Raw genomic sequence first — 24,624 nt, forward strand, 5'->3', positions numbered from 1 at the left:
GTCACGGGAGACACGTGGTCGTAAATAACGGAGGAATTTAAACAAGTCGTCGCCTCGTCGCTGTAAATACCGACCAGATACACGAAACTAACTCTCCGATCGACCTACTTACATTTAAATAGGTTGCGTAATTAACCATAAATTGGCTTATTTTCGTGTCCAGTTATTTACGGAGAGGTTGAGAGGAGAGATGGCGCGTTTTAATATAATCTCATCACTTTCTTTCACAAATCAGTTATCGCAAAACATTTTAGAATAAGCTTCTGTTGGAGAGTTTGATTAGAAATATTAGGTTTTTCAAATTGAATAATCTAAGTTCTGTTCTCGATCATTCTGTATATAATTGAACATTCTGTTCGACCACTTAAATATACATACTTCTACAACTTTACCTGTTTGACAACCTATTACTACAGTGTAAACTCCATATAACGTCACTCGATATACTGTCAACGAAAACTGTCTGAAGCATCAAAAACATCCGGTCCCAGTGAGTTGAGTGTCGTACAGAGTTTACACTGTATTTAAAAATTGATTGCAAATTAAACAAATCAAGATTACAAGTAAGTAGGTAGAGTCTGACTAGCCAAAAATTGTTGACAGATATTTCGTTGTTGTATCATTAAAAAAGATGATTAAAAAAAAGCTACAAGTCAGTTGTCAATTTATGTCATTCATTCAAATTGTTTGCGGTTTGTAAGGGGTTTATTTTAAATAATATTAATAATGTCTGTACTGAGTGAGGTTCACAAACTATTATTTAAGCTCGTAAATAATTATACGACAATGTGGGAACTCGACGTGTAGCCTTGTATAACGAAAAACTGCAATGTTTACATCTCCTAAACAAATGTAAACAAATTAGGAGGTTGGTGCTCTATAAATATTTTGATACTTAGCATTTAACATATTTGGCATAGTACTTAAGTATGTATTTTTTTGGTGATGGATTAATATTACGGTATTATCGTGCTAGGTCTTATTTACACTACATTTCATTCTTCGCCTTGTTAAAATGGTGTATGGTGAGAAATTGTTAACATATGTGTTTATCGTTGACTGTACTTTACATAGTGGTAGAAAAAATGTGAGCTGACTTTGAGTGCACGTCAACGTATATTTATACGTACGTAAATCAAAAATATTTTCTAGTTCAAATCTATAATTCCTACTACACAAAGTGTGACCAGCCCGAGATTTTTTGAATTTCTTGCCAAACATTTGTATAAAATTTCAGTAGCCAAACTCTACCTACTATACTTAATACCAGTTAATACGTAGACGTACCTACACCGGCGCATGTTTACCTACTTAATGTTAAAGTAGGTAAGCGTGTAACGGGTTAATGTGTACAAGGGCACTAATAACAACTAATCTATTTATTAGGTTGTCTGCGAACTTGTCGATAAGCCCCGCTTCGAGCTGACCGTGATTAAGGCTGGGTTAGCTTTATCAATTACTTAACCTCTGTGGCGGCCTGTCCAAGACTTCTCCACCGGCCTTTAATCTTAATAACTTAATTATAAGTTATAACATAACAGCCTCTCGCCATAACTTTGTGTTAAGTTATATTAACCCTTTCACGGACAATCTGCGTGCGAGCTGCAACATGATGTATCGCGAAGTAACAAACAATTTTTTTTATCAATAAAAGTGACATTGGATTACGACTGTACAGCGTGTCCTGTACTGGGACCAAATTCGACATGTACAACTGTCAGATTTCGCATCCACGTCAAATCAACAGTTGATTTTATTGCATACTGAGTGTTGATTCCATCAACGGTGGATAATATCATTTGGTTCAACCAAAACTCCACTCTAAACTAAGGGTGGTTCGGTTTGGTTTGCTTGTCACCCTAACTGTGGATTGTTAAAGTCAAATTTTGACATTGTACGTATTCAAGAACTTATGATTTTTCCCACATCAATGGGAGATCAACACGATACGTCAAACGTCGCTTGTCGAATAGGGGTCCTGTACTCTGTCCATGTCACGGTCAATCTCCTTGATAAGGTAGTGAAATAAGTGACGAATTAAACATTCTAATTGCGACATTGCGACAACGGCAACTGCATATGGTGACAGGCGATAAAAATGCGACCGGGCTACCGCCGCATGCAACGCAATCATGCTGCCACTGCCACAGCTGGTGTAGTCTGAATCCAAATGGTACCTTTACGCTGTTGTAGTCGCCTGCGACCTCAACATTGCAAATATTTTTATTTATATAATTTTACCCCTCCGGCCGTTTTGGCAACCAAGTTTCGTAACCAGTTGTCAAAAAAGAATATATCATCGTGTTAGGCAACTAGTTGCCTAAAAAGAAATTCTATTCCTGTTTGACATCCAGTTGCCAACGAAGAATAGAGCTCAGACACTTAGAGAAAATGTGGCTAGTTTCCAAGACTTCATAAAAAAATGTACATATAAAAGTACTTACATACAGTGTTGGGCATTCAAGAATAAAATCATTATTTGAATAAGAATTTGCAAGAATAAAATCACGGTGATTTTATTCTGGAATAATTCGTCCGGAATAATTTTGTCTGGAATAATTCGTAGATGAGAAAATTTAATGGGAATAAGTTATTCTTAGTCAAATAAAAATAATCATGATTTTTTAGCTAATTTAGCTAAAAATAGCTATAGATCTGACTTTATTAATTAAAGCCAGATATAAGCTATAAAGCTTACCTAGGGGCTATTCATAAATTACGTCATTTCAAATTAGGGCGGTGGGGTCTGGACATCGGATGATGGTAGCATGACGTAGGAGGAAACGGGGCCATTCGAAGCATGATTTTTGGATGATTTTAGGGGGGGGGGGGCTCAAAAATCGTCAAAAATCGATGACGTAATTTATGGACAGCTCCCTAGTTGAGTGGTAGTACAAATACCATGGCTGCGATTTACTAAATTTCACAAAAAATACAAAATAACGCGTACAGGTTTTTATTTTAGAAAAAATTATTTTAGTTTTATTTGACACCACGGATTTCACCATTTCCAACGAGAACCTAAGCAGATCAGCAATATCCTGTGCGTGGCGGGCGTCGAGATCGGTGCGGTTGTTGGGGCATATAAATACTTGTCTCCACCCATTTTCCCCTACTCCGCAATGTTGACTGCAAACGCTCGTTCCAGGTGATTTTAGGATATTCTAGATGTCACGTAATGTCTAGCTGTGAAATGAGATATGAAAGTCTTATTTGGTAACCAGTTGTAAACAAAGACATTTAATTCCTTTCCGACAACTGGTTGCGAAACTCCACTGTCATCTACGGTAACGGATCAGGAATAGAATTTCTTTTTGGGCAACTAGTTGCGTAACAAGATTATTTCTTATTTTTCAACAACTGGTTGCGAAACTTGGTTGCCAAAACGGCCGGAGGGATTTTACCTATCTCTCTCTCTATTCTGTTGTGCTTATCTTCTTTGATTTTAAATCATATTCAATCAATTTTCTGTCCCCATAGCATAAACAACAAAATTGTATGGTTTTCAATGGTTAGGACATGCGCGTGGAGTTTTGTTCATTTATTGGGGTCCGGGTTGAGTCCGGGGCTACGAGTAAGTGTGGGGCTTGGCCGTCAAACGGTTAATTATATAGCTGGGCGCTGGGAGACGCACTTACACTGCACCTGGCAGGTTATTCTCGTAGCGGTATCGTATTCATTAGCAACAAGGGCACAGTGTTTCGTCTAGAACAAGCTAGGTGGACAAAAGTCGTTATCAAATTATCTCTAATGAGTCATTAGATATGATAAACAACATGTTGAAACCCCCAAACCCATTAATAGATTATGTCTAACTTTCTAATTTTATGAGCCATAGGGTGCAGAAGTCAGCTAATGAGGTAAGTGCAATTGCACAATTTAATCAGTTGCAATTTTGTGATGCGTTCAACGACATCTCTTACAAGTAAAACGTTATTTTATGAAAAGGTTTGGTAATAGATCTTATAACTGAAGGTAAGCACTTTATATTTTTCATAAAAACATGTTCATATCAGTTGTAATAATGCTCGTATAGAGCAATAAATATGCACTTAAAAACGTGATGATTTTTTCTTCATTTTATAACTTTGATAGACTAGCAAATACTTGACACCGCTTGACACCGGTCTAGATTTTTGATATTATTTACTTGCATAATTCTATTTTATGATGGTGTATATTTCATTTTGCAGAAATTTGCATAACATTTTTTTTTCATTTTTTTTGCAGAACACGTTTTCTCTATTTTAAGGAAGGGGTTTTTGAAGAATGGACAAATAAGGGGAAAAACGACGAAAATTTCCACCTTTATCAGTTTATATTGGTAAAATATGAGTTACGAGATTTCAAAGAAGAGTCTGAGAGACGGTTAAAAAATATTTTAACCAGTTATTCATCAAAACTGAATACCAAGTGGAATAGTGCGTCAAGATTTAAAGAAGCAATTTGTGGAAAAGTTTAAAAGTGGTATGGATGGCCAAAATATAGAATTACGAGTGTACATAACTAGACCAAGTGCATCAACGTCGTCTGAAAATGTTAATCCTGCAGGAAGACCCAAATTAAACTTCAAAAGTTCCCCTTTTGAAACGGAAAAAACGCTGAGTTAAAGATCTGGTACAATTATGTACCTATATTTTAACTGCTGCCGAAATCCCGATTGATTCGTGATCGACAGAAAATAGAACACGGCAAAAATGTTAAAAAATATTAGAGAAAGTCCACTTAAGCCAACGTAGTCTTGTTCTTACGACAGCAGTAGGTACTTCAATGAATTCTAGGCAGCTAAGTGTTAATGAGGCATTAGCATATTATATTGAGTCAAAATCGACAAATACAAACTTACAAGCAGACTAAAATGTGGTCAATGAAGGGTGATTATCATAAATATTCATTATATCATTATTTGCCCAATGCAAAAGGTACAAGCGTGTTATATCCTTCAGAAGAACTTTAAAAAACTTACGCAAAACAAGGAAAACAATTATTATTCTGATATAATACATGAGTAAGAACAGATTATAAGTTATTAATAATTAACAGATTAATTATTAATAATAAGTTAAGTTTTAATTAATTTTCTATATTACATTTTTATTTTTTTTGTATATTTTAAAGTAAATACTATGAAAATAATGTATCTAATGAACTGTAAAATTTTGTTTATTATTGTGTTAATAATTTATTTGCAAAAAAATATATAATTAATTTAAATATATATTTTATTTTAATTTTTTTACTTTTTTTCATGGTATTTTAAAATTTTTAGTAAATTATATTTAATTAAGCAATACTAACCATAATACTACCCAAAAACACAAAAAAATAATTTTGTCCACCTAGCTTGTTCTAGACGAAACACTGTGAAGGGTCTAATGGCTACTGTTGTAATAATACGAGCTTGTAAGTACAGTCAGAATTAAAAGTAGGGTAGGTATCAGACACAATGACACACAACAGAATGGTGGCCACTTTCAACTGAAAGAAGCGCCTGGCGTCCGTTGGCTCGTTGGGTGGACGACATGGAAAATTGCGGGTCACTTCTGGATGAGATTAGCTCAGGACCGGGACAAGTGACGTACTAGAAGAGAGGCCTATGCTCAGCAGTGGGCGATAAAGGGCTGATATTATGATGATGATGAGGTATCAGACAATTCGTCAAAAATATCTTTCTGTGATAGCGTTTAACAAAAAGTGATGATACCTATGTCTACTTTATATACTCGTAGGTACTCTACCTTTGAACGTTATACTTTTGGTGCGTTGTTTCATACGCTACTTTTGTAGCTGACTGTATATAAAGCTAAGCCGCATTCAGGTTTAGAAATCTGCCGAGGCTCGTTATTAATAAAATGCATTGCGAGTCGTGTCATAACAATATTTCACAATATAAATATCAGACGCACGAGTATTTAACAAGCTCCTATATCTGACTAAATAAATAATAAATATTACTTTATATTAGATAAATACGTACTCAGATATATAGAAAACATCCATGACTCAGGAACGAATCGCAATAATTCCCTTGCCGGGGTTCGGACTATCGGCTTTACAGGCAGGGTCACTACCCACTAAGCCAGACTGGTCGTCAAATACCACTCATATTTATATTTTAACAATAAAATCGACTAAAAACTAAACCAGAGTTGCAAATTAAAAGAATATGTAGAACTCAGTAAATATTTCATAAGGGGCACGGAGAGATCTTTAACGTCGCGGCCCCATTTTCATCAGTTCAAGTTTTTCAATAAAAACTTTCGACGGCGTCCCATTTACATACGGTATGGATTCATTTATTTTCCAAAAGATTTTTCGCGTAAAAGCGGGAAGGTTTCGGTATCCATTAAAGGAGAAAGGTCGCACTTGAGTTCGCGACCCGCTGCGCGATCCACCTCTCCAATCACAATATCTCAGTCAATACCACCGCTACTATTATTTAAAACTATGTATATTAAAACGAGTTACTCACGAGTCGCTCACGTTTTATAAGCCGAAAATTATTGAGTCGGTCAACCAATGCATGTGATTTAATTAAGGATGACTCATATTAGACCGGGCCGGGCTCGGGCCGAGGCGTCGGGCATGTCATTTTCTATGACGGCTGATCACGTGATCACGTGGTGCTTTCCATAGAAAACGAAGCGCCGGAAGCTCCGGCCCCGGCCCGGTCTACCGTAAGTCATCCTTTATGCTCCTCGGTATGGAGCCCGGATACTATAGTCTGTTCGGAAAGAGAAGAGTCGTGGAATGTATTGTGCCCCATACATTCCGCGACTCTTCTCTTTCCGAACAGTCTCTAGTCTTCTACCACATGGTAACACAGTGAAATAAATTATCAATCAGTACAACTATTGCTCAAGGGTGCAGGAAAACATGATTAATAAGAAACCTAGTGAAGATGACAATAAAATTGTACATCGACAAACATCAAACGTAAAGAAAAAATGCAACATGTTACGAAAAGTCATGCGTGTGACTATTTCCATACAATATTTAAGTTTCGATTGCCGTTTTCTATCAATAATTGTCACCAAGGCTAGCCCCCAGTTTAACACCGTTTTCTTAATACTTAAGATAGGCTTAATAAAAGGCCTAAAATCTCCTCTGATATAGGTAGGCAGCCCGATGTATGCACTAAAAACCAATGCCCGCACCAATTCTCGAGAGTATTTATAAGAAAAACACCTATTAATCTTCTAGAGCCAAAGCCGTAGGTCATTACAAATTTTACAGCTTTTTCAATGACATAATCTAGCGCACTCTTGCTAAAATAAAAGTAGAAAATAACATTTTGCTACGGTAATGTTGCTTTTTGTAATTTTCACACAAGGTTCGTTACACATGGCCGTAGTCGTAGCTTTCACATGAAATTGCTTTGTTGTATAAAGGCAGGTGAACTTGCTACCGGTGCCGCCATCTCGCCAATTATCCAGGCAATGAAGTTGCTACATATGTATATACAATACTAAAGCGATCATACCTACCTTACTGGTATCGTATTCTAATTAGAAAAAATATAAAATAGAAATGATGTTCCAAAAATTCTTTTCCTTCTTTTACAGTGTCACAATACGATACTTATTCCCTTAATCTACTTCAGTCTACATGGGTACGGTTAGTTTTTATCAGCATTTCTCATTCTATCTTATTTGATTGAGAATCATTTTTACCCGACTACGGCAACGCAAAAGGAGGGTTATAACTTAGGTATATCACTTATCTTGGTTGGTAAATAAATGAGCTTCATGCCGCGGAGCCTGTAGTAGACTATACCTAATAACTTCTTGCCAACCGCCACCATTAACCATTACACAGTAATCTATGACCTACCTACTTCAATTTCAAGAATTAGATTGCTTATACCTACGAATTGATTCGTATAAAATTATGTAGGTTTGTGATCAATCAATGGAGAAAAATAAAACGTTTTCATCTGAAAGCAGATGTTAGGAGGCGTGACTCTGCGCACTGGAAGAGTCAGCAGTGCTGTTCCAACCACCTCCAGAACGCAAGCGAAATTCTTCCGACTCTAACCAGTATAAAGCAGCTTTACACTCAGGCAAGCGCCGACGATCTGGATCGGGCTGTCGCCGATTTTAATGTAGGTGTTGACCACAATATCTACCTACCAGGCGGTCTAGTCTAGAATAAGTTGCGTTCTCGCGCGCGAGTCCATACTTGAAGTCGCTCTTGATGTATGGAAACGCGCGCGAGAATGTAACTCATTCATTTTGACATTGCCGTGAGACCTACTAAATGTCAGCCCATCATACTTCGTGGCGCACTTGCTTTTTTTGACTGAAACGACGTATCCAATCCTACCTACTTGTCACAGTGAGAATCAATATGAAAGTCGCTTAGGATCTCATTTATTTGTCACTGTGATAAGCTGACGTGGTACGAAGTGACACGAAACTCAAATTTCTTGACCATTCGTGGTCACCTAGGTGGTTAATCATAATCACAATGTTGTATTTTCTGATGCGGCGCATACACTGGTTAACACACTTATCACTAAATCGCGCTCGGTAAGCGTCTGCAATACCCACGGATCCTGGGCCAGGGAGGCAAAAGGGTCGCGGGCGCGGGGGCGGGTAATTGATGAAGTGGGAACCTCGCGTTAATCGCCTTCGGGCACCTTTGGTAACACTAACTTTATCTACTAAGATCCACGGAGGTCACCTTCTCATTTTTCTCTGAAATTAGGTACGAAGTTTTAACTCCCATTAATTAATAAAATAATACCTACCATTTAATATTGCGTTGCGGTCTGAGCTGAAATTGTACTCGAGGGATAAAATTTTACTTGTAATTAAGCTTTTCTTTAATTTCACGCTTAATCTTCTTAAAGTTTGGAATTTAAAAGGTTCTTGTAAGTAATATTGTTTTTCATTAATAGTAACTATTAAATAATATTTTATGAAATTTTAAGGTTTGTTTTTCTTTTCTTTTTGTAAACAATGATCCCTAGGCCCTCCAAAGCGTCTACAGGTGTCTTACTTTAATAGGTAGGTACATATAAAAGTACATTACCAACTAGTCTTAGTAGAATTCACTAAAAATTTCAACTCCGTTTTCTCCATCTTTAGTGCTCAATTTCAAAACATTTGAAAAATGTAAGTAACTACCTACTTTTCAAATGTCAATGGTTCTACTAAGTAAAGCTGTTGTTGTGCTTTTAGCTCGTTAGTATCGACATGAATAACGGTTTTTTGTATTTATACATATTTAACATAAAATCTCTACAGAAATTCGGTAGGTAAAGTACGATATCCGTGGCCTCCGTGGGATAATTTAGAAGCTCATTAGGTACCTAGTATTGCGCCGAACGGCCGCCATTCATCGCACATCCACGACAGCCGACGATCCGCAGTCATTAAACTTCTATTGTGCCATTCAACATCAACAATGAAATGTATTTTTTACCATGTCACGCCAATTAAAAGTCCTTATAGAAGAATATTCATTAAACTCAAAGTCCTAATTGTATCTGCGGCGTACCTAAACAGGTTTTGTGGCGGCGAGCACGTTTAATAATATTTACATGACTAATGGCCCTCAATTTTACATAAAAGTGCAAAAGCGAGTGAACTTAGGCACACCAGCGAAGTGGTCCAATTTGCATGTTTTATGCAGGAGTGATGCGGCACCGGCGGCGCGCGGACAGTGCACGCGCACCGGCGCTTTGAAAATTTTATATGCTTTTTCCACAAATCGGACGGCATTTTATGAGGCATTGTGTCTCTACTGTAACCGGTGTCCGCTTTATGTCAGATTATATTGGTGGATCTGTGAGATACCATAAACGGCGACGTTTTATCATCAGCGATTATCATATTCCACTAAGTACACTGTTTTGATTAGCATAGGTATCAAGTTGTTTTTTTTATTTATTTATTTTATTTATTTGGGGCATCAACCAGCAATACAAATAGAACATAAAGTAAATAAAGTTTAATAATGAATAACCAAATATTAAAACAGGTAGAAAGATAATTTACAGGTATCAAATTTAATAATTTGTATTCAAGTTTATTCCGTTAGTTGATACATTTATTATAAAAAATTGAATACATACAACTTGTAGGTACATTATTAATTTATTAATTAAAGAAAATGCGACACGTATGTTCAATGATTGTAAGTTGACTCATTGTTCTTTTTATAGAGTAAATATATAGACATTTTAATGGCAATATACCTAGTTGTATACTTTGTCATTTGTTGTTTTGCTATAGATTTGGGAATATTCTGAACACTTGTAGCCAAATTGTTTATGACTCCTTATTACAGGATCTTTAGGCAGATTCGGTTTCTAAATGCATCGCCGGAGTGATCCGGAGTTCCACCACGCTAAGTTTTCATGCCAAGTGGTACGTCAAGTATAGAGCTTATACAGATAATATATGCATTCTTACTGACAATTTTGTGCAAAGTTAGCGTGGCCAGAGTCTAACAGCCCTACAAGACGAATGTTCTAACAGTTTTATTCGATGGGACTGAACTAGCAGATCGTAACATAAACACAATCGGTTACTCCGCTTTTACTTCGTTCATACATAGTTCGCAATTTGTCGATATAATATTTCACGCATTCATACGCATAAAACACCGGACAGTCTAAAAAGAGTATCGCCGGAGCATGTGTTCTCCGCGCAGATGTTTTGTTTTTCAATACATTCGGTTATAACGGCACCTGACTGTGATATGTTGCTGTATTGTGATTTGGTTAGACCAGTTTTATTTTATATCTCCCGGTAATCGGCGGGCCGTATCGAGTGCGGTTAACTACCAACTTTTACAGGGAAGCCATCGCGTGAATGCAGCACTAGCTAAATTGCATTGTTCGTTTTATTGCAAGTGCGGATGCCGGGACTCCCGCCAGAATTATTTACTATGTAACAGCACATGCACTTTATTCTGCCCACCAATTTTAATATTGAAGCCTTTCGCTTTATCCATTGTTCAGTTGCACTTCTATGGGCATGCACTTAATAGGGCGATATTGAAATATTCATGATGAGATAACGAGCTGCTTAAAGCGGCTGGATAAATTGAGATGTCAAAATGAAAATTTATGTTTGAGTTTATCCAGTGTAATAAAACCGCTCTATGTACATATTTCGTTATTGCTAACCTGCGCTTCATGCATGGAAATTGCATGTTATATTGTATTAATAATGCACACGAGATACGAGTAGCTCAGTTCAGTAGTGACATTGTACCTATTATGTATATATTAAACAAATAAAGTTTAATAACTGAAAACCAACGACTTTTTTTGACATGTAAATATATATTGCACAAATATTTACAATAACCTATAAAAAATGTATGAAATAGATACATTTCTTGGCGAAAATCCGTCATTGATATTTTTACATTTCTAATACCTAAACAAAAGACGCTTAGCACAAGGAATTTCGTACATTGCCTGCCTGTTCCTATCTTGATCGCACGCGCATAATTATTAATTATATTGCTATCCTGATTGCAGTGTCATTGACAGCTGTCATCATGGCCGGGACAGCAAAGAGATAGAGATAGGAACTGGCGGGTTAATACCCCCAAATTCCTCTCTTTTCTGTATAACTTTTACTCACACCATACTCGTATCCAGGATGGCTCAGGAACATAATTATTATAAGGACATTCATTCAAGTCAAACCCATGACCCTCCCGTTTCCACCGCAGTCGGGTAAAAAAACTTAAGTAAACAATTCCACGTAATCGTAGTTCGGTCATTCTCAAAAAGTCTCAAAACCTATGTCTGCGGCCTATTTGCCGCGACCCATACTAAATGTATGAAAATAGCCGTGGCAATTAGACGCAACCGCAGACATATTCTCAGAATGACCCAGTTGGTATAAATGCAATTCCACCAGTGCGCACTGTCTTCAACGAAGCTTTGTAATAAGTGAATACAATCGAATTTCTTTCTCTCTCTTTTGTATCGCATTTAGGTGAGGAGACAATGGTGCAGTGATTGCAGGTCCTGGTTTATTTTGAGCCATTGCACCATTTGCTGAATCATTGAATCGATACAATACGACGTGAGGAACATCACGACCCACGCTGTGTTGCCAGATTCGATTATTGGAAAACTGTAGGTCGACTAAAAATCCGTAGATTTCGTATATCGTCGCTAAACAAATCCGTGGTTCTATAGATTGTTAACAACGTTTTTTGTTTAGGTTTTGAAACTTAAATAAAAGGTTTTCCGCAAAGCAATATCGCAAAATAATACCGACAGTAAATAAAATACATACTATGTGAACCATTGTGACTTATAATTATGTATGTTATATTTTAAACATTTAACTAATGGCCTAAATTTTTACCCTGTCAATTGCCTTTTGTACTATAAGATTTTCGTGCAATAAACGTTAACATACAAAAAAAAGTACTAAATTTCGTTGATTTACGGATTTCTTTGTAAAAATGGCAACACCGTGAAACAGAACAATGTAAGTAACCGCTTTATAAAATGCAGTACACCGCGAATTCTCGCGCTTGCATTGTACCGGCTTTGTACGGACTAAAGATTTGGAATCTGGGCTTCTGAGGTAGCGTTATTGTTTCGTTATAAAAGAAGTTTAATCCCATTGTGACTGCATGTGAAGTTAAAGACTTAGTTAAAATAAAAGGCATAATTCATGAAGAGAGCGACTTGCGACGACATACCTCAGACGCTCATAAGCATTTCAGTTCTTCATCTCTTCAAAACTTTATCCAAGGAAAAACCTAAACTTAAGGAACATTTTTGGTTTTAGAAACGAAAAAAAAATTGTTTTTATGAATATAACAAAAATTTGGGTAATTTTTACAGTAGTTTACACAGACTGTTAAGACACATGAAAATAATTTTGTTTGATATTTGCATGAAGATAAATAGAACGCCATAAAAGCCAATAGAACTTACAAATATGTAAAGTTATGTCAGTTTGATCTTATTTAGCTTCGAGCAACACCGGCTTCCGACATGTCGGAAGGGAGGGGCCCAAGCGATATCTCGCCGTACAAATCTTTCTGCCATTTTTCGCGGGGGGAAAGGTGCACACAGTCGCATTTCTCACACACTTACATACAAAATCCAATCTGTAATGACGACACAAATACATAGAAAATGACACACGTCAAAGACAACTCTTGCAAACCTCGATCTCTTTTTGTGTACGGACGAGTGACTAGTGTCACAACACGCACACTAACACATTTTCGTTGAAGTATGTCATTGTATTCTGAGAGATGAGAAGTCGGATTTGTCGCTCGACCGATCCGCAATTTGTACTGAGCGAGCAAAATCGATAAATCCAACAATTACTTGAGACTAAAATATAATAATTGTATTTAAATGTAATTTAACGTATGATATGTAAAAAAAAATATTACATGTGAAATGTAACACTTTCTTTTTGTAAATTTGATGTCCCCGACCTCTTTTTATAACAAAAAACCGAGCAAACAGGCATTTTTGTGCAGCAGTGTTCACGCGCGCGCCTGGACTCGGTCTAGTGAAAAATCCAAGTGCAACTAGTTTTATTACCCGCGCTAGATTAAATTGACGCGCTAATCTTGTACCTCGGCAGAGGGGAAATAGTGCGAATGCCGCCTCCCTTCCGTGTTGCTCGAAGTTATTTAGTCATCATTCATCTGTGCTAACTATTTGCACGTACTAATATTATTACGAGCGACTTCGGATAATCAGAAACAAATCAACTAGATATTTTTTATTTAGATATTTTATAAATATAAAATTGAATTTTGAAAATAATAATAGCAAATGTAGGGAGATTATAAAAATTAACAAATTCCAAATATTAATTCTATTAACACTTCAATATTCCCCTAATCCGGTTCGGAAATGACGACATTGCACATGCATGCCAAATGTGCAAGTCTCCCGGACTCAACTCTCCAAATAGCGAAAACCAACAGATCCAAAATATAAATTCGTGGTTTGATTACTCTTCCCTAGTAACGGCTTATTTACACAGTCCCATTTTGCATTAAATGAATGATATTTACAGAACAAACTTGAACCGATTTACGATATAACAAATGTGTATGACCAAAAGGTGTAGAGTCCAAAATAAGACAGCGAAGTCTTCTGAGTCGAAAACTAAAAAGGAAATACAAAAATATACTTAACTGTCCTCACCTCGTACAGTCGACCTGACACCTGACATCTAAGGTGAGACTGCAAAATGTGCCTCCCTTCTAAGTCTTTTAACAACCTAAGAATAGGTTATATTTTAGGAGAACGTGGCGATTTAAAATTATGAAGTCTAAGGTACACTTGAAGACGAGAAAAATCTAAATCCGTTTTCTACAGAACCTTTTATATATTTCTGTTCTGCACCTGTCGTAGTTTTTTGATACGCTGTTATTAGTTTAAATATCTAATATTACTTAGTTCATAGGCTATGGTGACCGTGACCGGTTACCATCAAGCGGGCCGTATGCTTGTTTGTTACCGACGTAATTAAAAGTTGTTCCCAGTGGCAACGGATGAGAACAGTGAAAAATTATCCACCAGTGGTAACAATTTGGTAGTAACAGCTAAGGATAACCCAGCAAAATCCATCGGCAGCTAGTTTTGAACGTCACTCGTACGGAAACATGAATTCCGCCGGGTAAATTTACTAACAACACTTTCAATATTCGCTTTCAATATAGTTCGAGCTTGCATTGTGTCCTTTTCGAAGAACAAGTTAAAGCAAGCTTTCAGTTAATGCACTCAAATTGTATTTCGTTTTAACCCTTTAGTCCGTAGCGACAACATACTTTTGCCATGCCATAATACTTAAAAATGCATCTCTACTAGGTATAAGAATTACGGTTCGAAATCGAAGACTGGAAAGGAATGTCAAATGATTAAAGGGTTAACTGTTTTATTAAAACGTAGATACCTATACAGGGTGATTCATGAGACGTGAGCAGGACTAATCCTGCACACTCAGTAGCTGATAATTGATCGATCACCGTCATATTTAGGTGAAACAACCACACTTTTTCCTATTTTTCAACTTTTTGGTGAGGGCAAATTTAATTCTCTACAATCATGGTCACCCTACAAGACCTAATTAATAAACATAAAACCTCTTTTACGAAGAAAATAAAATGTCAAACCTGAGTGAGATACGAGTTTTCAAAAGTAACCAGACCGTGATGACAGTGATGACATTCAATTTGACACAGAATATCGGTAGTTTAGTATTCTAATGTTAGGGTGACCAACCATGTCGTAAATAAATTAATAACTTTTTTTTCAACACGACTAGAAAATTAAAGTTAACCTCACTAATACTGATAGGAAACAGTTGCTTATAATTTACGAAATGCGCAGTGCTAGTCCTGCTCATGTCTCCTGAATCAGCCTGTATATATTTCTGAATTTCTTTTAACTTTAGGTGAGTTTAAAACAATATTTGGTGTATAATCAACTGTATTTTTTATCTACTTCTAGATAATTTTAACATTAATATACTAAGGCAAGAGTTTTGGATATGCTCATGCCCAAAATATGACACCCTTTTTGTTACCTGGTGCAGTAACGAGCACTCATACCTTCCTTGGTATTTATTATTATCAAGACTTAATCTATTTGCAAGTCCCTGAAAGTATCCTCCATACCGCTGAATATTTTACTCATTGATAACGATTCATCAGGCCGCTTCGCTTCATTCACTCGTTTTTTAGATTCATCTTCGAAAAACTTTTCATTATCTTTCAGTTTGTTCCACGTTTGATCTGAAATATTGCATAATTCGTGTTGTAACAATGCAATTCAAATTGCTATTAAATAATAAAAATTATGGGACAATCTTACACAAATAGACATACATGCTTAACATGGACTATGATATACGTATATAACAGATAAATATACATATTCGAGTTACGATGCTACCGTAGAACCCATTTTAAGTGAAAGTAACCCAAGAAGAAATATATTTATATATTAAGATTATTTCAATCACAAGAAACACGCATGTATGTACGGCATTCACTTCAGCTGTCAAATTCGGGGAATGATTTTTAGGGTTCCGTACCCAAAGGGTAAAACGGGACCCTATTACTAAGACTTCACTGTCCGTCCGTCCGTCCGTCCGTCCGTCCGTCCGTCCGTCCGTCCGTCCGTCCGTCTGTCCGTCTGTCTGTCACCAGGCTGTATCTCACGAACCGTGATAGCTAGACAGTTGAAATTTTCACAGATGATGTATTTCTGTTGCCGCTATAACAACAAATACTAAAAACAGAATAAAATAAAGATTTAAGTGGGGCTCCCATACAGCAAACGTGATTTTTGACCAAAGTTAAGCAACGTCGGGCGTGGTCAGTACTTGGATGGGTGACCGTTTTCTTTTTGCATTTTTTCCGTTTTTTTTTGCTTTATGGTACGGAACCCTTCGTGCGCGAGTCCGACTCGCACTTGCCCGGTTTTTCTTAATAGACCTAACACATCTTGTTGTAATTAATAATAGTGATTACCCAATTTACCCTGGCTTCCAAGCTAGACTATCATACAATCATCGAATCCTTGCTACCATCTAAGCTTGAAGCTTGTTAACCAGCGTGGTATTTATGTCAAATCGGTATCGTCTTGGGTCGTCCCATTCGTTTTTCGTCAAGTTCTTAAATTAGTCCTATTCTGCTTTCGTCACTCATTCTACATTCGTTCCAATCGTTGGTGGCTTTCAATGTAGAATGAGTGACGAAAGCAGAATAGGACTAATTTAAGAACTTGACGAAAAACGAATGGGACGACCCAAGACGATACCGTCAAATCACCGGTTTTGATATGGATCTACTACCATTTAAAGCGGTCCTTCTCATGTAGCTGGCTCATCAGATAATGACACGTACGTTAATGACGACTCAATTGGTTACAAGTGTTCGTGGACGTCATAACAAGTTAACAACCAATGATCCTTTCAATGAGACGTCTTTGGGCCCGCATCGGATTTTGAAATAGACATCTATTAGATATCTTTTAGACATCACCAAGATACGATAACGATATGTTTAAGATCTAACCTGACGTGACGTGAATTAGATCTCTAAGTCATATCCTGTGGAAATCGTTCAAGAGTATCTCCAGAATCTCGCAAATGTCAAATTTGACAGGTTAGATCTTAAACATATCGTTATCGTATCTTGGTGATGTCTAAAAGATGTCTAATAGATGTCTATTTCAAAATCCGAATCGGGCCCATAGAGAGATGATTACGATACGCTAAGGAGCTCACGATTGGCACGAGGTCTACACGCCCAGCTATGGGGTTCCTTACATCCCTTTGGAAATGAGAAACAACATTATATTTAAATGCTTACTACTGATTTCTACGCCATTGTTTTCCCGTATTTCTTTCGAGAGATCCACGCTACAGAAGTGTTCCTCCAAAGACATGGAACCAACGGTGTGTATTCGCAGCGTTTGTAATAATTCCTTCTTCATAAACGGTTTCAACATGGCTAACAGCCGGTCCACAAAATTCGGTGCGTTGATAATGTGGAACTCTTTTAGTCGCACGAACATTGCTTCCTGAAATGAAAGGTAACTTAAGGAAAATCCTACGTAAATATATTTTATGTTCTGTTGAAAAATTAATATTGACAAGTAGTAAAACTATTTATACAGCAATTTACCGATAACAAGTACTTTTTTTAATTTATTTAGTTGCTTTAGTTCGTTTTTAATTTATTTTGATTGTGTCATTCTGAGCATTTTCGCTGTCCATTATATTTCTTTTGTTTCATCTTATCTTATCATATATTGATTTAGTCTTAGTTGCCAGAGGGTAAAAGTAGTTAAAACTGAATATGAGACAAACATTTAAAATGATTTTCGCAAATTATAAATCAACATCAATATAATTTCCATTTTAAACTAACATAGTGAATTCTACAATACAGGGGCCTTATTCGACGTTTGACGTATCGTGTTGAACTTCCGTTGAATCTGAACAAAATTTCACACCCACAGTCACAAATGTCACAATCCACAGTTAGGTGACAACCAGACCAAACCATTATACACCTTAAAGTAGTATTAAAACAAAGTTGATAAGTATTTGTTGAATTATTGGTTGCACCAAAGGATATTATCCGCACTTGATGAACATGCGATTCATTCAACTGTTGAATTGAAGTGGACGCGAAATGAGATAGTTGTACATGTCGAATAGGGACCCTTAAATAAAAATCTGTCATTTAAATGAAAAACCTGTAAAAAATAGAAAAGTTGTTGGGCCACAGTGAGGTCTATTTGGTACAAATGGCCCATCGACACCCGGTCCATGTTGAGGATCAGCACGAGGCCTGCCGCAGTGCCCTCCTCCAGCTGCCAGAGGTCCATTATCATTACAAAGGCTCTGAAGTAAAAAGCAAGGTTTTTTTTGATACAAGTAAAGAAAACCGTTTACCGACTAACGTTTGTGTAATTAAATAAGTCTACAAAACGCGAGAGCTTTACGGCTACCACCAGTTTTGGCATTGACAGATACGCTCGCGTCTACGTAAATTACTTAATTTCTTTACATCTCGCTTGCACTAATAAGCGAGTACGAGCGAGATGCACAGAAAGTTACTTAGACGCGAGCGTATCGCGAGCGTAAGAGCGCTGGTAGCCTAGCGGTAAGAGCGTGCGACTTGCAATCCGGAGGTCGCGGGTTCAAACCCCGGCTCGTACCAATGAGTTTTTCGGAACTTATGTACGAAATATCATTTGATATTTACCAGTCGCTTTTCGGTGTAGGAAAACATCGTGAGGAAACCTGCATACATCTGCGAAGAAATTCAAAGGTGTATGTGAAATCCCCAATCCGCATTGGGCTAGCGTGGGGACTATAGCCCAAGCCCTCTCGCGCTCGAGAGGAGGCCTGTGCCCAGCAGTGGGACGTATATAGGCTGAGATGATGATGATGATGATGAGCGTATCTGGCAATGTCAAAACTGGTGGTAGTGGTTCTTAAAGTATTACAAGTAAAGAACATATCCAATCACAGGGGAGAGTCGAGTCGTCTTACCTGACTACATCGCTGTATACAAATTTGTCCGGGTCAGTGTTCAATATTTCACAATAAACAGCTGGATATCCCTTTGTCGTCCGAGTTTTCAATGGCGTTATCAACCTTGAAGAAATACGGCTCGATTCGGGAAATGAATTAGAGATTAACTAGATACGATATAGTAAAGATATGTGACGCTCCATGGCTAAAGGTACCATATAGCGACTGGCGCCGCGTTTCTGGAAATGAATTAGAGATTCACTAGATATGAAATAGTAAAGATATATTATCTTTACTATATCGTATGATCGTATCTAGTTAATCTCTAATTCATTTCCCGAATCGCGCCGATAGTCACGACTTCACGAGTATGAAAGTGATATTACATATATGATTATAAATATTTTGCTCGTGTAGGTACGAGTAGTGTAGTGAGTATTATATTCTTTGGTAGTAACTCACCAAGTTTCCAAGGCATTTTCCAATGATTTATTTATTTTCCTGTTTTGATAAAATGAAAACAAATTTCGTAATGAAAAGTTAAGATCGATTAACTTTTTCGTGTTTTGCATATTTTGCTCACTTCTATGATATACCAATATTATGTCAAGATCTGGAAAAAATAGGATTATTGGTGAATAAATAAATAAATAAGTATTATAAGACATGTTTTTTTGCACTATTTGACTAAGCCCCACAAGCGCATGAACGCTTGTGTTGTGACTACTTAGACAACGATATACAGGGTGATTCAGGAGACGTGAGCAGGATTAACACTGCGCATTTCGTAAATTATAAGCAACTGTTTCGTATCAGTATTAGTGAGGTTAACATTAATATTCTAGTCGTGTTGAAAAAAAAAAGTTATTAATTTTTTTACGACATGCATGGTCACCCTACAATTAGAATCCTAAACTACCGATATTCTGTGTCAAATTGAATGTCATCACGGTCTGGTTACTTTTGAAAACTCGTATCTCACTCAAGTTTGACAGTTTATTTTCTTCGTAATCATAATGCTGTCATTACGGTTAAAGAGGTTTTATGTTTATTAATTAGGTCTTGTAGGGTGACCATGATTGTAGAGAATTAAATTTGCCCTCGCCAAAAAGTTAAAAAATAGGAAAAAGTGTGGTTGTTTCACCTAAATACGACGGTGATCGATCAATTATCAGTTACTGAGTATGCAGGATTAGTCCTGCTCACGTCTCATGAATCACCCTGTATATACGTCACTTAATTTATCAAGGCAATTGATAGTCCGATCCAATGTCACATCACATCAGCAGCTGCACTTGACATTCGATTCCGACTGTCACCTTTAGGTATAGGTATTTTCATACATACCTAGCTAATAGTAGCCAATATTTTTTTTATATTTACATTGTAGTAGGTATACCTCATTGTCACTGTGACAAAGATATTACTGGTAACATAATATTACTGGTTAGTAGAAAAGTAAATTATTATTATTTTTCTACTTACCAGTAATATGTTCATGTGGTAAATGCGGTTGAGTCAGCATCCACTCTCTTATGTTTTTGACGTCTTCCGAACTTATCTCGGGATTTTTTTCATATTCTCTTTCCACGGTAATATTTATCACAGCTGGCATCTTGTACGTTCACTTAACAATAGCACCTCGTGGGATGGAATGAATCAAATTTAGCTATAATTGGACACAGACATGCGTGGCTCGGAAACTCACAGTCACGTCTGCTGGCATGAATAGCGTGCAAGGTCAGACAGTCTCTCAGATCAAATAAAACTTCAGGCATCAATTTAGCATTTATTCAGTAAGGATATTGACTCTCTAAATAGATCTGTTCTGTACTCGACCGTCAATGTTCCAATATTCACAACCTTTAATTTTAATCCGTAACAATAGAGAACCATCAGGCATTCAGTGAACTTTGCCGTTAATACTGGGATTTATAAGAATTAAATATTGTTTCTTTTTGTTTGATATTTCATCAACATTGAAATACTTTTCACACTTCGCTAATATTAAATGTTTCGTGCTTTCATACTTAAAAAGTTTTATCTTCATCATTTAATGTCCTACTTGGTTTTTCCTAGCATTATGTCATTTTAAAACTATTTTAAAAATACGTTTTTGGCAACAATTTCATTTTTGGTAGGTAGTAGGTAAAAGCTTCCATCGCTGACTGTACTTGGTCAACTAATACGTGTTCATCAATACAGTTCTAAATAAAAAACCCCAAACACAGTCAGTTTGCGTTGTTTTATCACAGAGTTCCTATGTCTACCTCCTGTCTCCATCATCAGATCAGCTCTATGGTATCAAAATGTTGCATTACCACCCGACTTCACCCGACATAATATGTCTGCAAATTTTCAGCTTCATCGGAAACCGGGAAGTTGGTCAATTTTAACTTGCAAGATTTGACCCGTACGATCATAGGTACCTACATAAGTAGATACCTATTTAGTTACAACTTTTATTTGTAAAGTTTTCATGTAACATGTAAATATAGGCAACCCACTTGCGTTAAATCAATATTTTCCAAAAAAATGCCTAGGTTAACAAGTTATCATGGCATACACATACAAAAATTAAATTGTCTTGGAAACTACAGATTAAATGAGGGTAAATGTAATGTATATTACATGGTCAATAAATTATCTTATCTTATCTTAAAAAGTTAGGTTCTTTACTTTGATTTTATTGTAAAGAGGAAATGTTTACTTATTGTGCTTCGGATTCAGACAGATACTTTCGGAAATTAATTATTCTTTCCCTTATAAACCTTTATATGAGACGCAAAATTTTTAGTAGTCACGCATTATTTTTCAATGTAGGTACCCCTAAATAGTTATTTACGATGTAAGTGCGAAAAAGAGGAAATTCGACACGAGTTGCGAATTACCTATTCGCACGTGTATCGTACAACATTTTACAGTACATTATGGCCCTTTAAACTTTTGACATACACACGAAAATTGCTATTTTACGCACTAGTGCGGGAAAATAGGACCATATGCACTGTAAAGATGTTTCCAGCGGCCCGGCACTAACTACAAGCCCCGAGGCGTCGCGGTCCGCGGCCGTGGTCACTGAACAGAACACGCAGTCGATACCACAGGCCAGTGCGTCCGCTCAAAGCGCAGCTGCAGTTTGACTACACAGTTTACTGCTTCGTGTAAACAAATTAATAGTGAACCGATATCAGGCGTGGCTCACTCCGCGATTTCGTCGCTTTGCTACAGGTAGCTAAAAGTACATCCGTTCCACACCAATTTTGGTGGCTAGCCATAAGCCGCGCGTGGCGCTGTCGCCACCTAGCGGCCATATCTGTCCTGATCGTAACAGCGTTTTGTTAGAGAGTGAGTCTTCTGTACCTAGTAGTTACTATTATTTATTCTGTGCTGATATCTTAAATTAGGAAGTGCAGGAGAGTAGTTTGAACGTTTTTTTGGGTCAGATGTATTTGTGACTTATAAACGAAATATGACACTTTTTGGTGAAGGAAAATGTTAGAGGAAACAGGGCTAGTTCCAATTAGGCCCTATTCCCCTCTGGGTTGAAACTGTTGAAAGGTCAGATAGCAGTCGCTTTAAAAAACTGGTGGTTATTAAAATTTTTGGCATTAGATTGCCGAGCGAGAGTGAGCCATGCCCAAATGCCGGAACTTACCTAGATTTAGACCAAGATAAGTCTGCAACGATATTAATAGCCCAGTGCTAGTGTTATTGCGATAAACGCAGTGTTGAACGCATGCGATCAACGGAATGTATGAAAAATGACAGTGCGCTTACCGCTACGTTTACCGCGTAAAACAATCAATCAATCCAATCCCCTGGCTTTTATCCCTATTCGGGGTCAGCCCTCCTGATACTCTTTCGCCAATCTTGGCGGTTTTGTGTCATTTCTGGCGTTAAACCTCAGAAAATATTTCTGGACTGTCTGCATCCAGGTGGTTGGTGGGCGACCTCCACCTCTTTTGCCTTCTTCTATAGCCAGTACCTATCGAGTCATGTGGTTTTCATTTCAGCGCATTACGTGGCCGAACCAGTGCACGCAGTTCTCTTATATTTTTTGCGGTATTTCGACCACTTTGTAAGACCCTCGGATGTACCTATTTTGGTTCCTGTCTACACCGCCAGCCCATCGCAGCATTTTCATCTCGGTAACATGCATTTTTTGTTTTTCGTGCTTTCGAACTCCCCAGCACTCGGATCCATATAGCAAATCTAATGTAAAATGTCATTTCGATTCCGTTTTGTTGTTTTTTGATTCCGTTGATCGCATGCGTTCAACACTGTGTTTATCGCATACAAAAACCGCGCGCTTACATTTTGCGTTTTGGAATAAATGGTTTCTTATTATTATTTAACAACCACAATCGAAACTAACTGCAATACAAGTTTTAAATGAATTATACTCGACCGTGTCAGCTTCACATATCACTAATGTCAGTTTCATTTCCGAAGTCCGAGGATGGAAAATTATCATGCAATTACCCTGTCTGCCGGCCGTCAATCGAAATTCTTGATGCTTATGGCCTTACGACTACAATTCCTACTACATCGGCACTACTGAATACATTATTTAAACATATGGAAACAGTTCATGAATAATAACTGAGATCGATAATAGATTATAAGGAACCTGCTTATTTTTCGTACCACCGTTAAGTACTAAAATTTAAACCAGGAGTTGGAGCTTTTACCCTAATAAAAATGTTAGAACTTTAAACCCCAAGATTGAGTATTTTACATTTTTGCATGGACTTGGTGTTGTTTAAAACATTGTAAATGAACAATCACCATAGAATATTTTTCATACATATAGCCCATTTTATTTTATTTATTAGGCTCACAAAACAAGTTACAGACATTTACAGAAATTACATTAATAAATAAGCTTATAGTCAGATCTGGACTATAACTCCAAACATGTGTGCACAGAAGGATATGAACATTATGAACATTCAGTTAAAATATAACGCTAGAGGGATGAGATGTCAAGAAAAATTATATAAACACATTAATTGAGTTATCTACTAATTAATTAATTAAACTAGGTCCATTGTTCTCAGAGCTCCTCTCTTGCTCCAGATATTGAGAAAACAATTCAGTGTAGCAACGCTACTAGTACCTAATTAAGAAAGACAAAGCCTAGTAATTATGCAATTAATAATTACAAATCGTTCTTGTTTAGATTAATTTTAATTTTTTTTCTTTATTACAGGTAAATGTAATTATTATAATGAATTTACAGGCGTTTAACGACGGTGGAGGCCCTCTGCCCGCGCCGCAGCCTTTGGAGACGCTTGAGCCAGCGCCGGCGCTGCGTGTCGTTGCACGGCGTCGGCGGTTCGGGCTCACTCGGGAACGAAGATGGGAACGTGTCGCTGCAACACGTCAACAATGCAACTGATAAAAGTGTATTTTAGGAAATATCGGTAATTTACCGGTATATTTCATACATTTTTTTACCAGTTTCTATTATCTAACGTCAAATTATAAACTAAAATCGACCTGATATAATTATGGTATTTTATTACTCACAGCGCATGTCACTGGCACTATTATAAATTAAGTAAATAGGAATAAAATGGAAATAAATAAAATCTCTATAGAC

The 24,624-nt window shown here is 37.0% G+C and overlaps 2 protein-coding genes across 3 annotated transcripts in view; both read right to left on the minus strand.

Moving 5' to 3' along the window:
* Positions 1-15,433: 15,433 nt before the first annotated feature.
* On the minus strand, positions 15,434-20,959 carry LOC134666476 (alpha-tocopherol transfer protein-like). The gene is made up of 6 exons (XM_063523650.1): positions 20,502-20,959; positions 19,479-19,629; positions 19,035-19,139; positions 18,233-18,380; positions 17,341-17,551; positions 15,434-15,756 (listed from the first exon to the last, which is right to left on the minus strand). The coding sequence occupies exons 1-6, from the start codon at positions 20,629-20,631 to the stop codon at positions 15,602-15,604; spliced, it is 900 nt and encodes a 299-aa protein (XP_063379720.1). The 5' UTR covers positions 20,632-20,959; the 3' UTR covers positions 15,434-15,601.
* A 3,246-nt stretch (positions 20,960-24,205) lies between these two features.
* LOC134666482 (protein phosphatase 1 regulatory subunit 36-like) overlaps positions 24,206-24,624 on the minus strand; it is a 34,991-nt gene continuing 34,572 nt past the window's right edge. For both annotated transcript variants that reach the window (XM_063523664.1, XM_063523663.1), the window contains exon 10: positions 24,206-24,394. In XM_063523664.1, coding sequence (XP_063379734.1) covers positions 24,256-24,394 — 139 coding nt within the window. In that variant the 3' untranslated portion in view covers positions 24,206-24,255. The remainder of the gene's footprint in view (positions 24,395-24,624) is intronic.

The sequence above is a fragment of the Cydia fagiglandana genome, chromosome 8, assembly GCF_963556715.1.
Source record: "Cydia fagiglandana chromosome 8, ilCydFagi1.1, whole genome shotgun sequence".
NCBI lineage: Eukaryota > Metazoa > Arthropoda > Insecta > Lepidoptera > Tortricidae > Cydia > Cydia fagiglandana.

Excerpts from the sequence above, each read along its gene's own strand:
- LOC134666476 (XM_063523650.1), bottom strand. The coding sequence starts at position 20,631 with ATGCCAGCTGTGATAAATATTACCGTGGAAAGAGAATATGAAAAAAAT. Across the intron at positions 18,381-19,034 it reads GTATACAGCGATGTAGTCAG|AGCCTTTGTAATGATAATGG; the intron begins GTAAGACGACTC and ends TTTTTACTTCAG. Across the intron at positions 17,552-18,232 it reads AACTTTTCTATTTTTTACAG|GAAGCAATGTTCGTGCGACT; the intron begins GTTTTTCATTTA and ends CTTTCATTTCAG.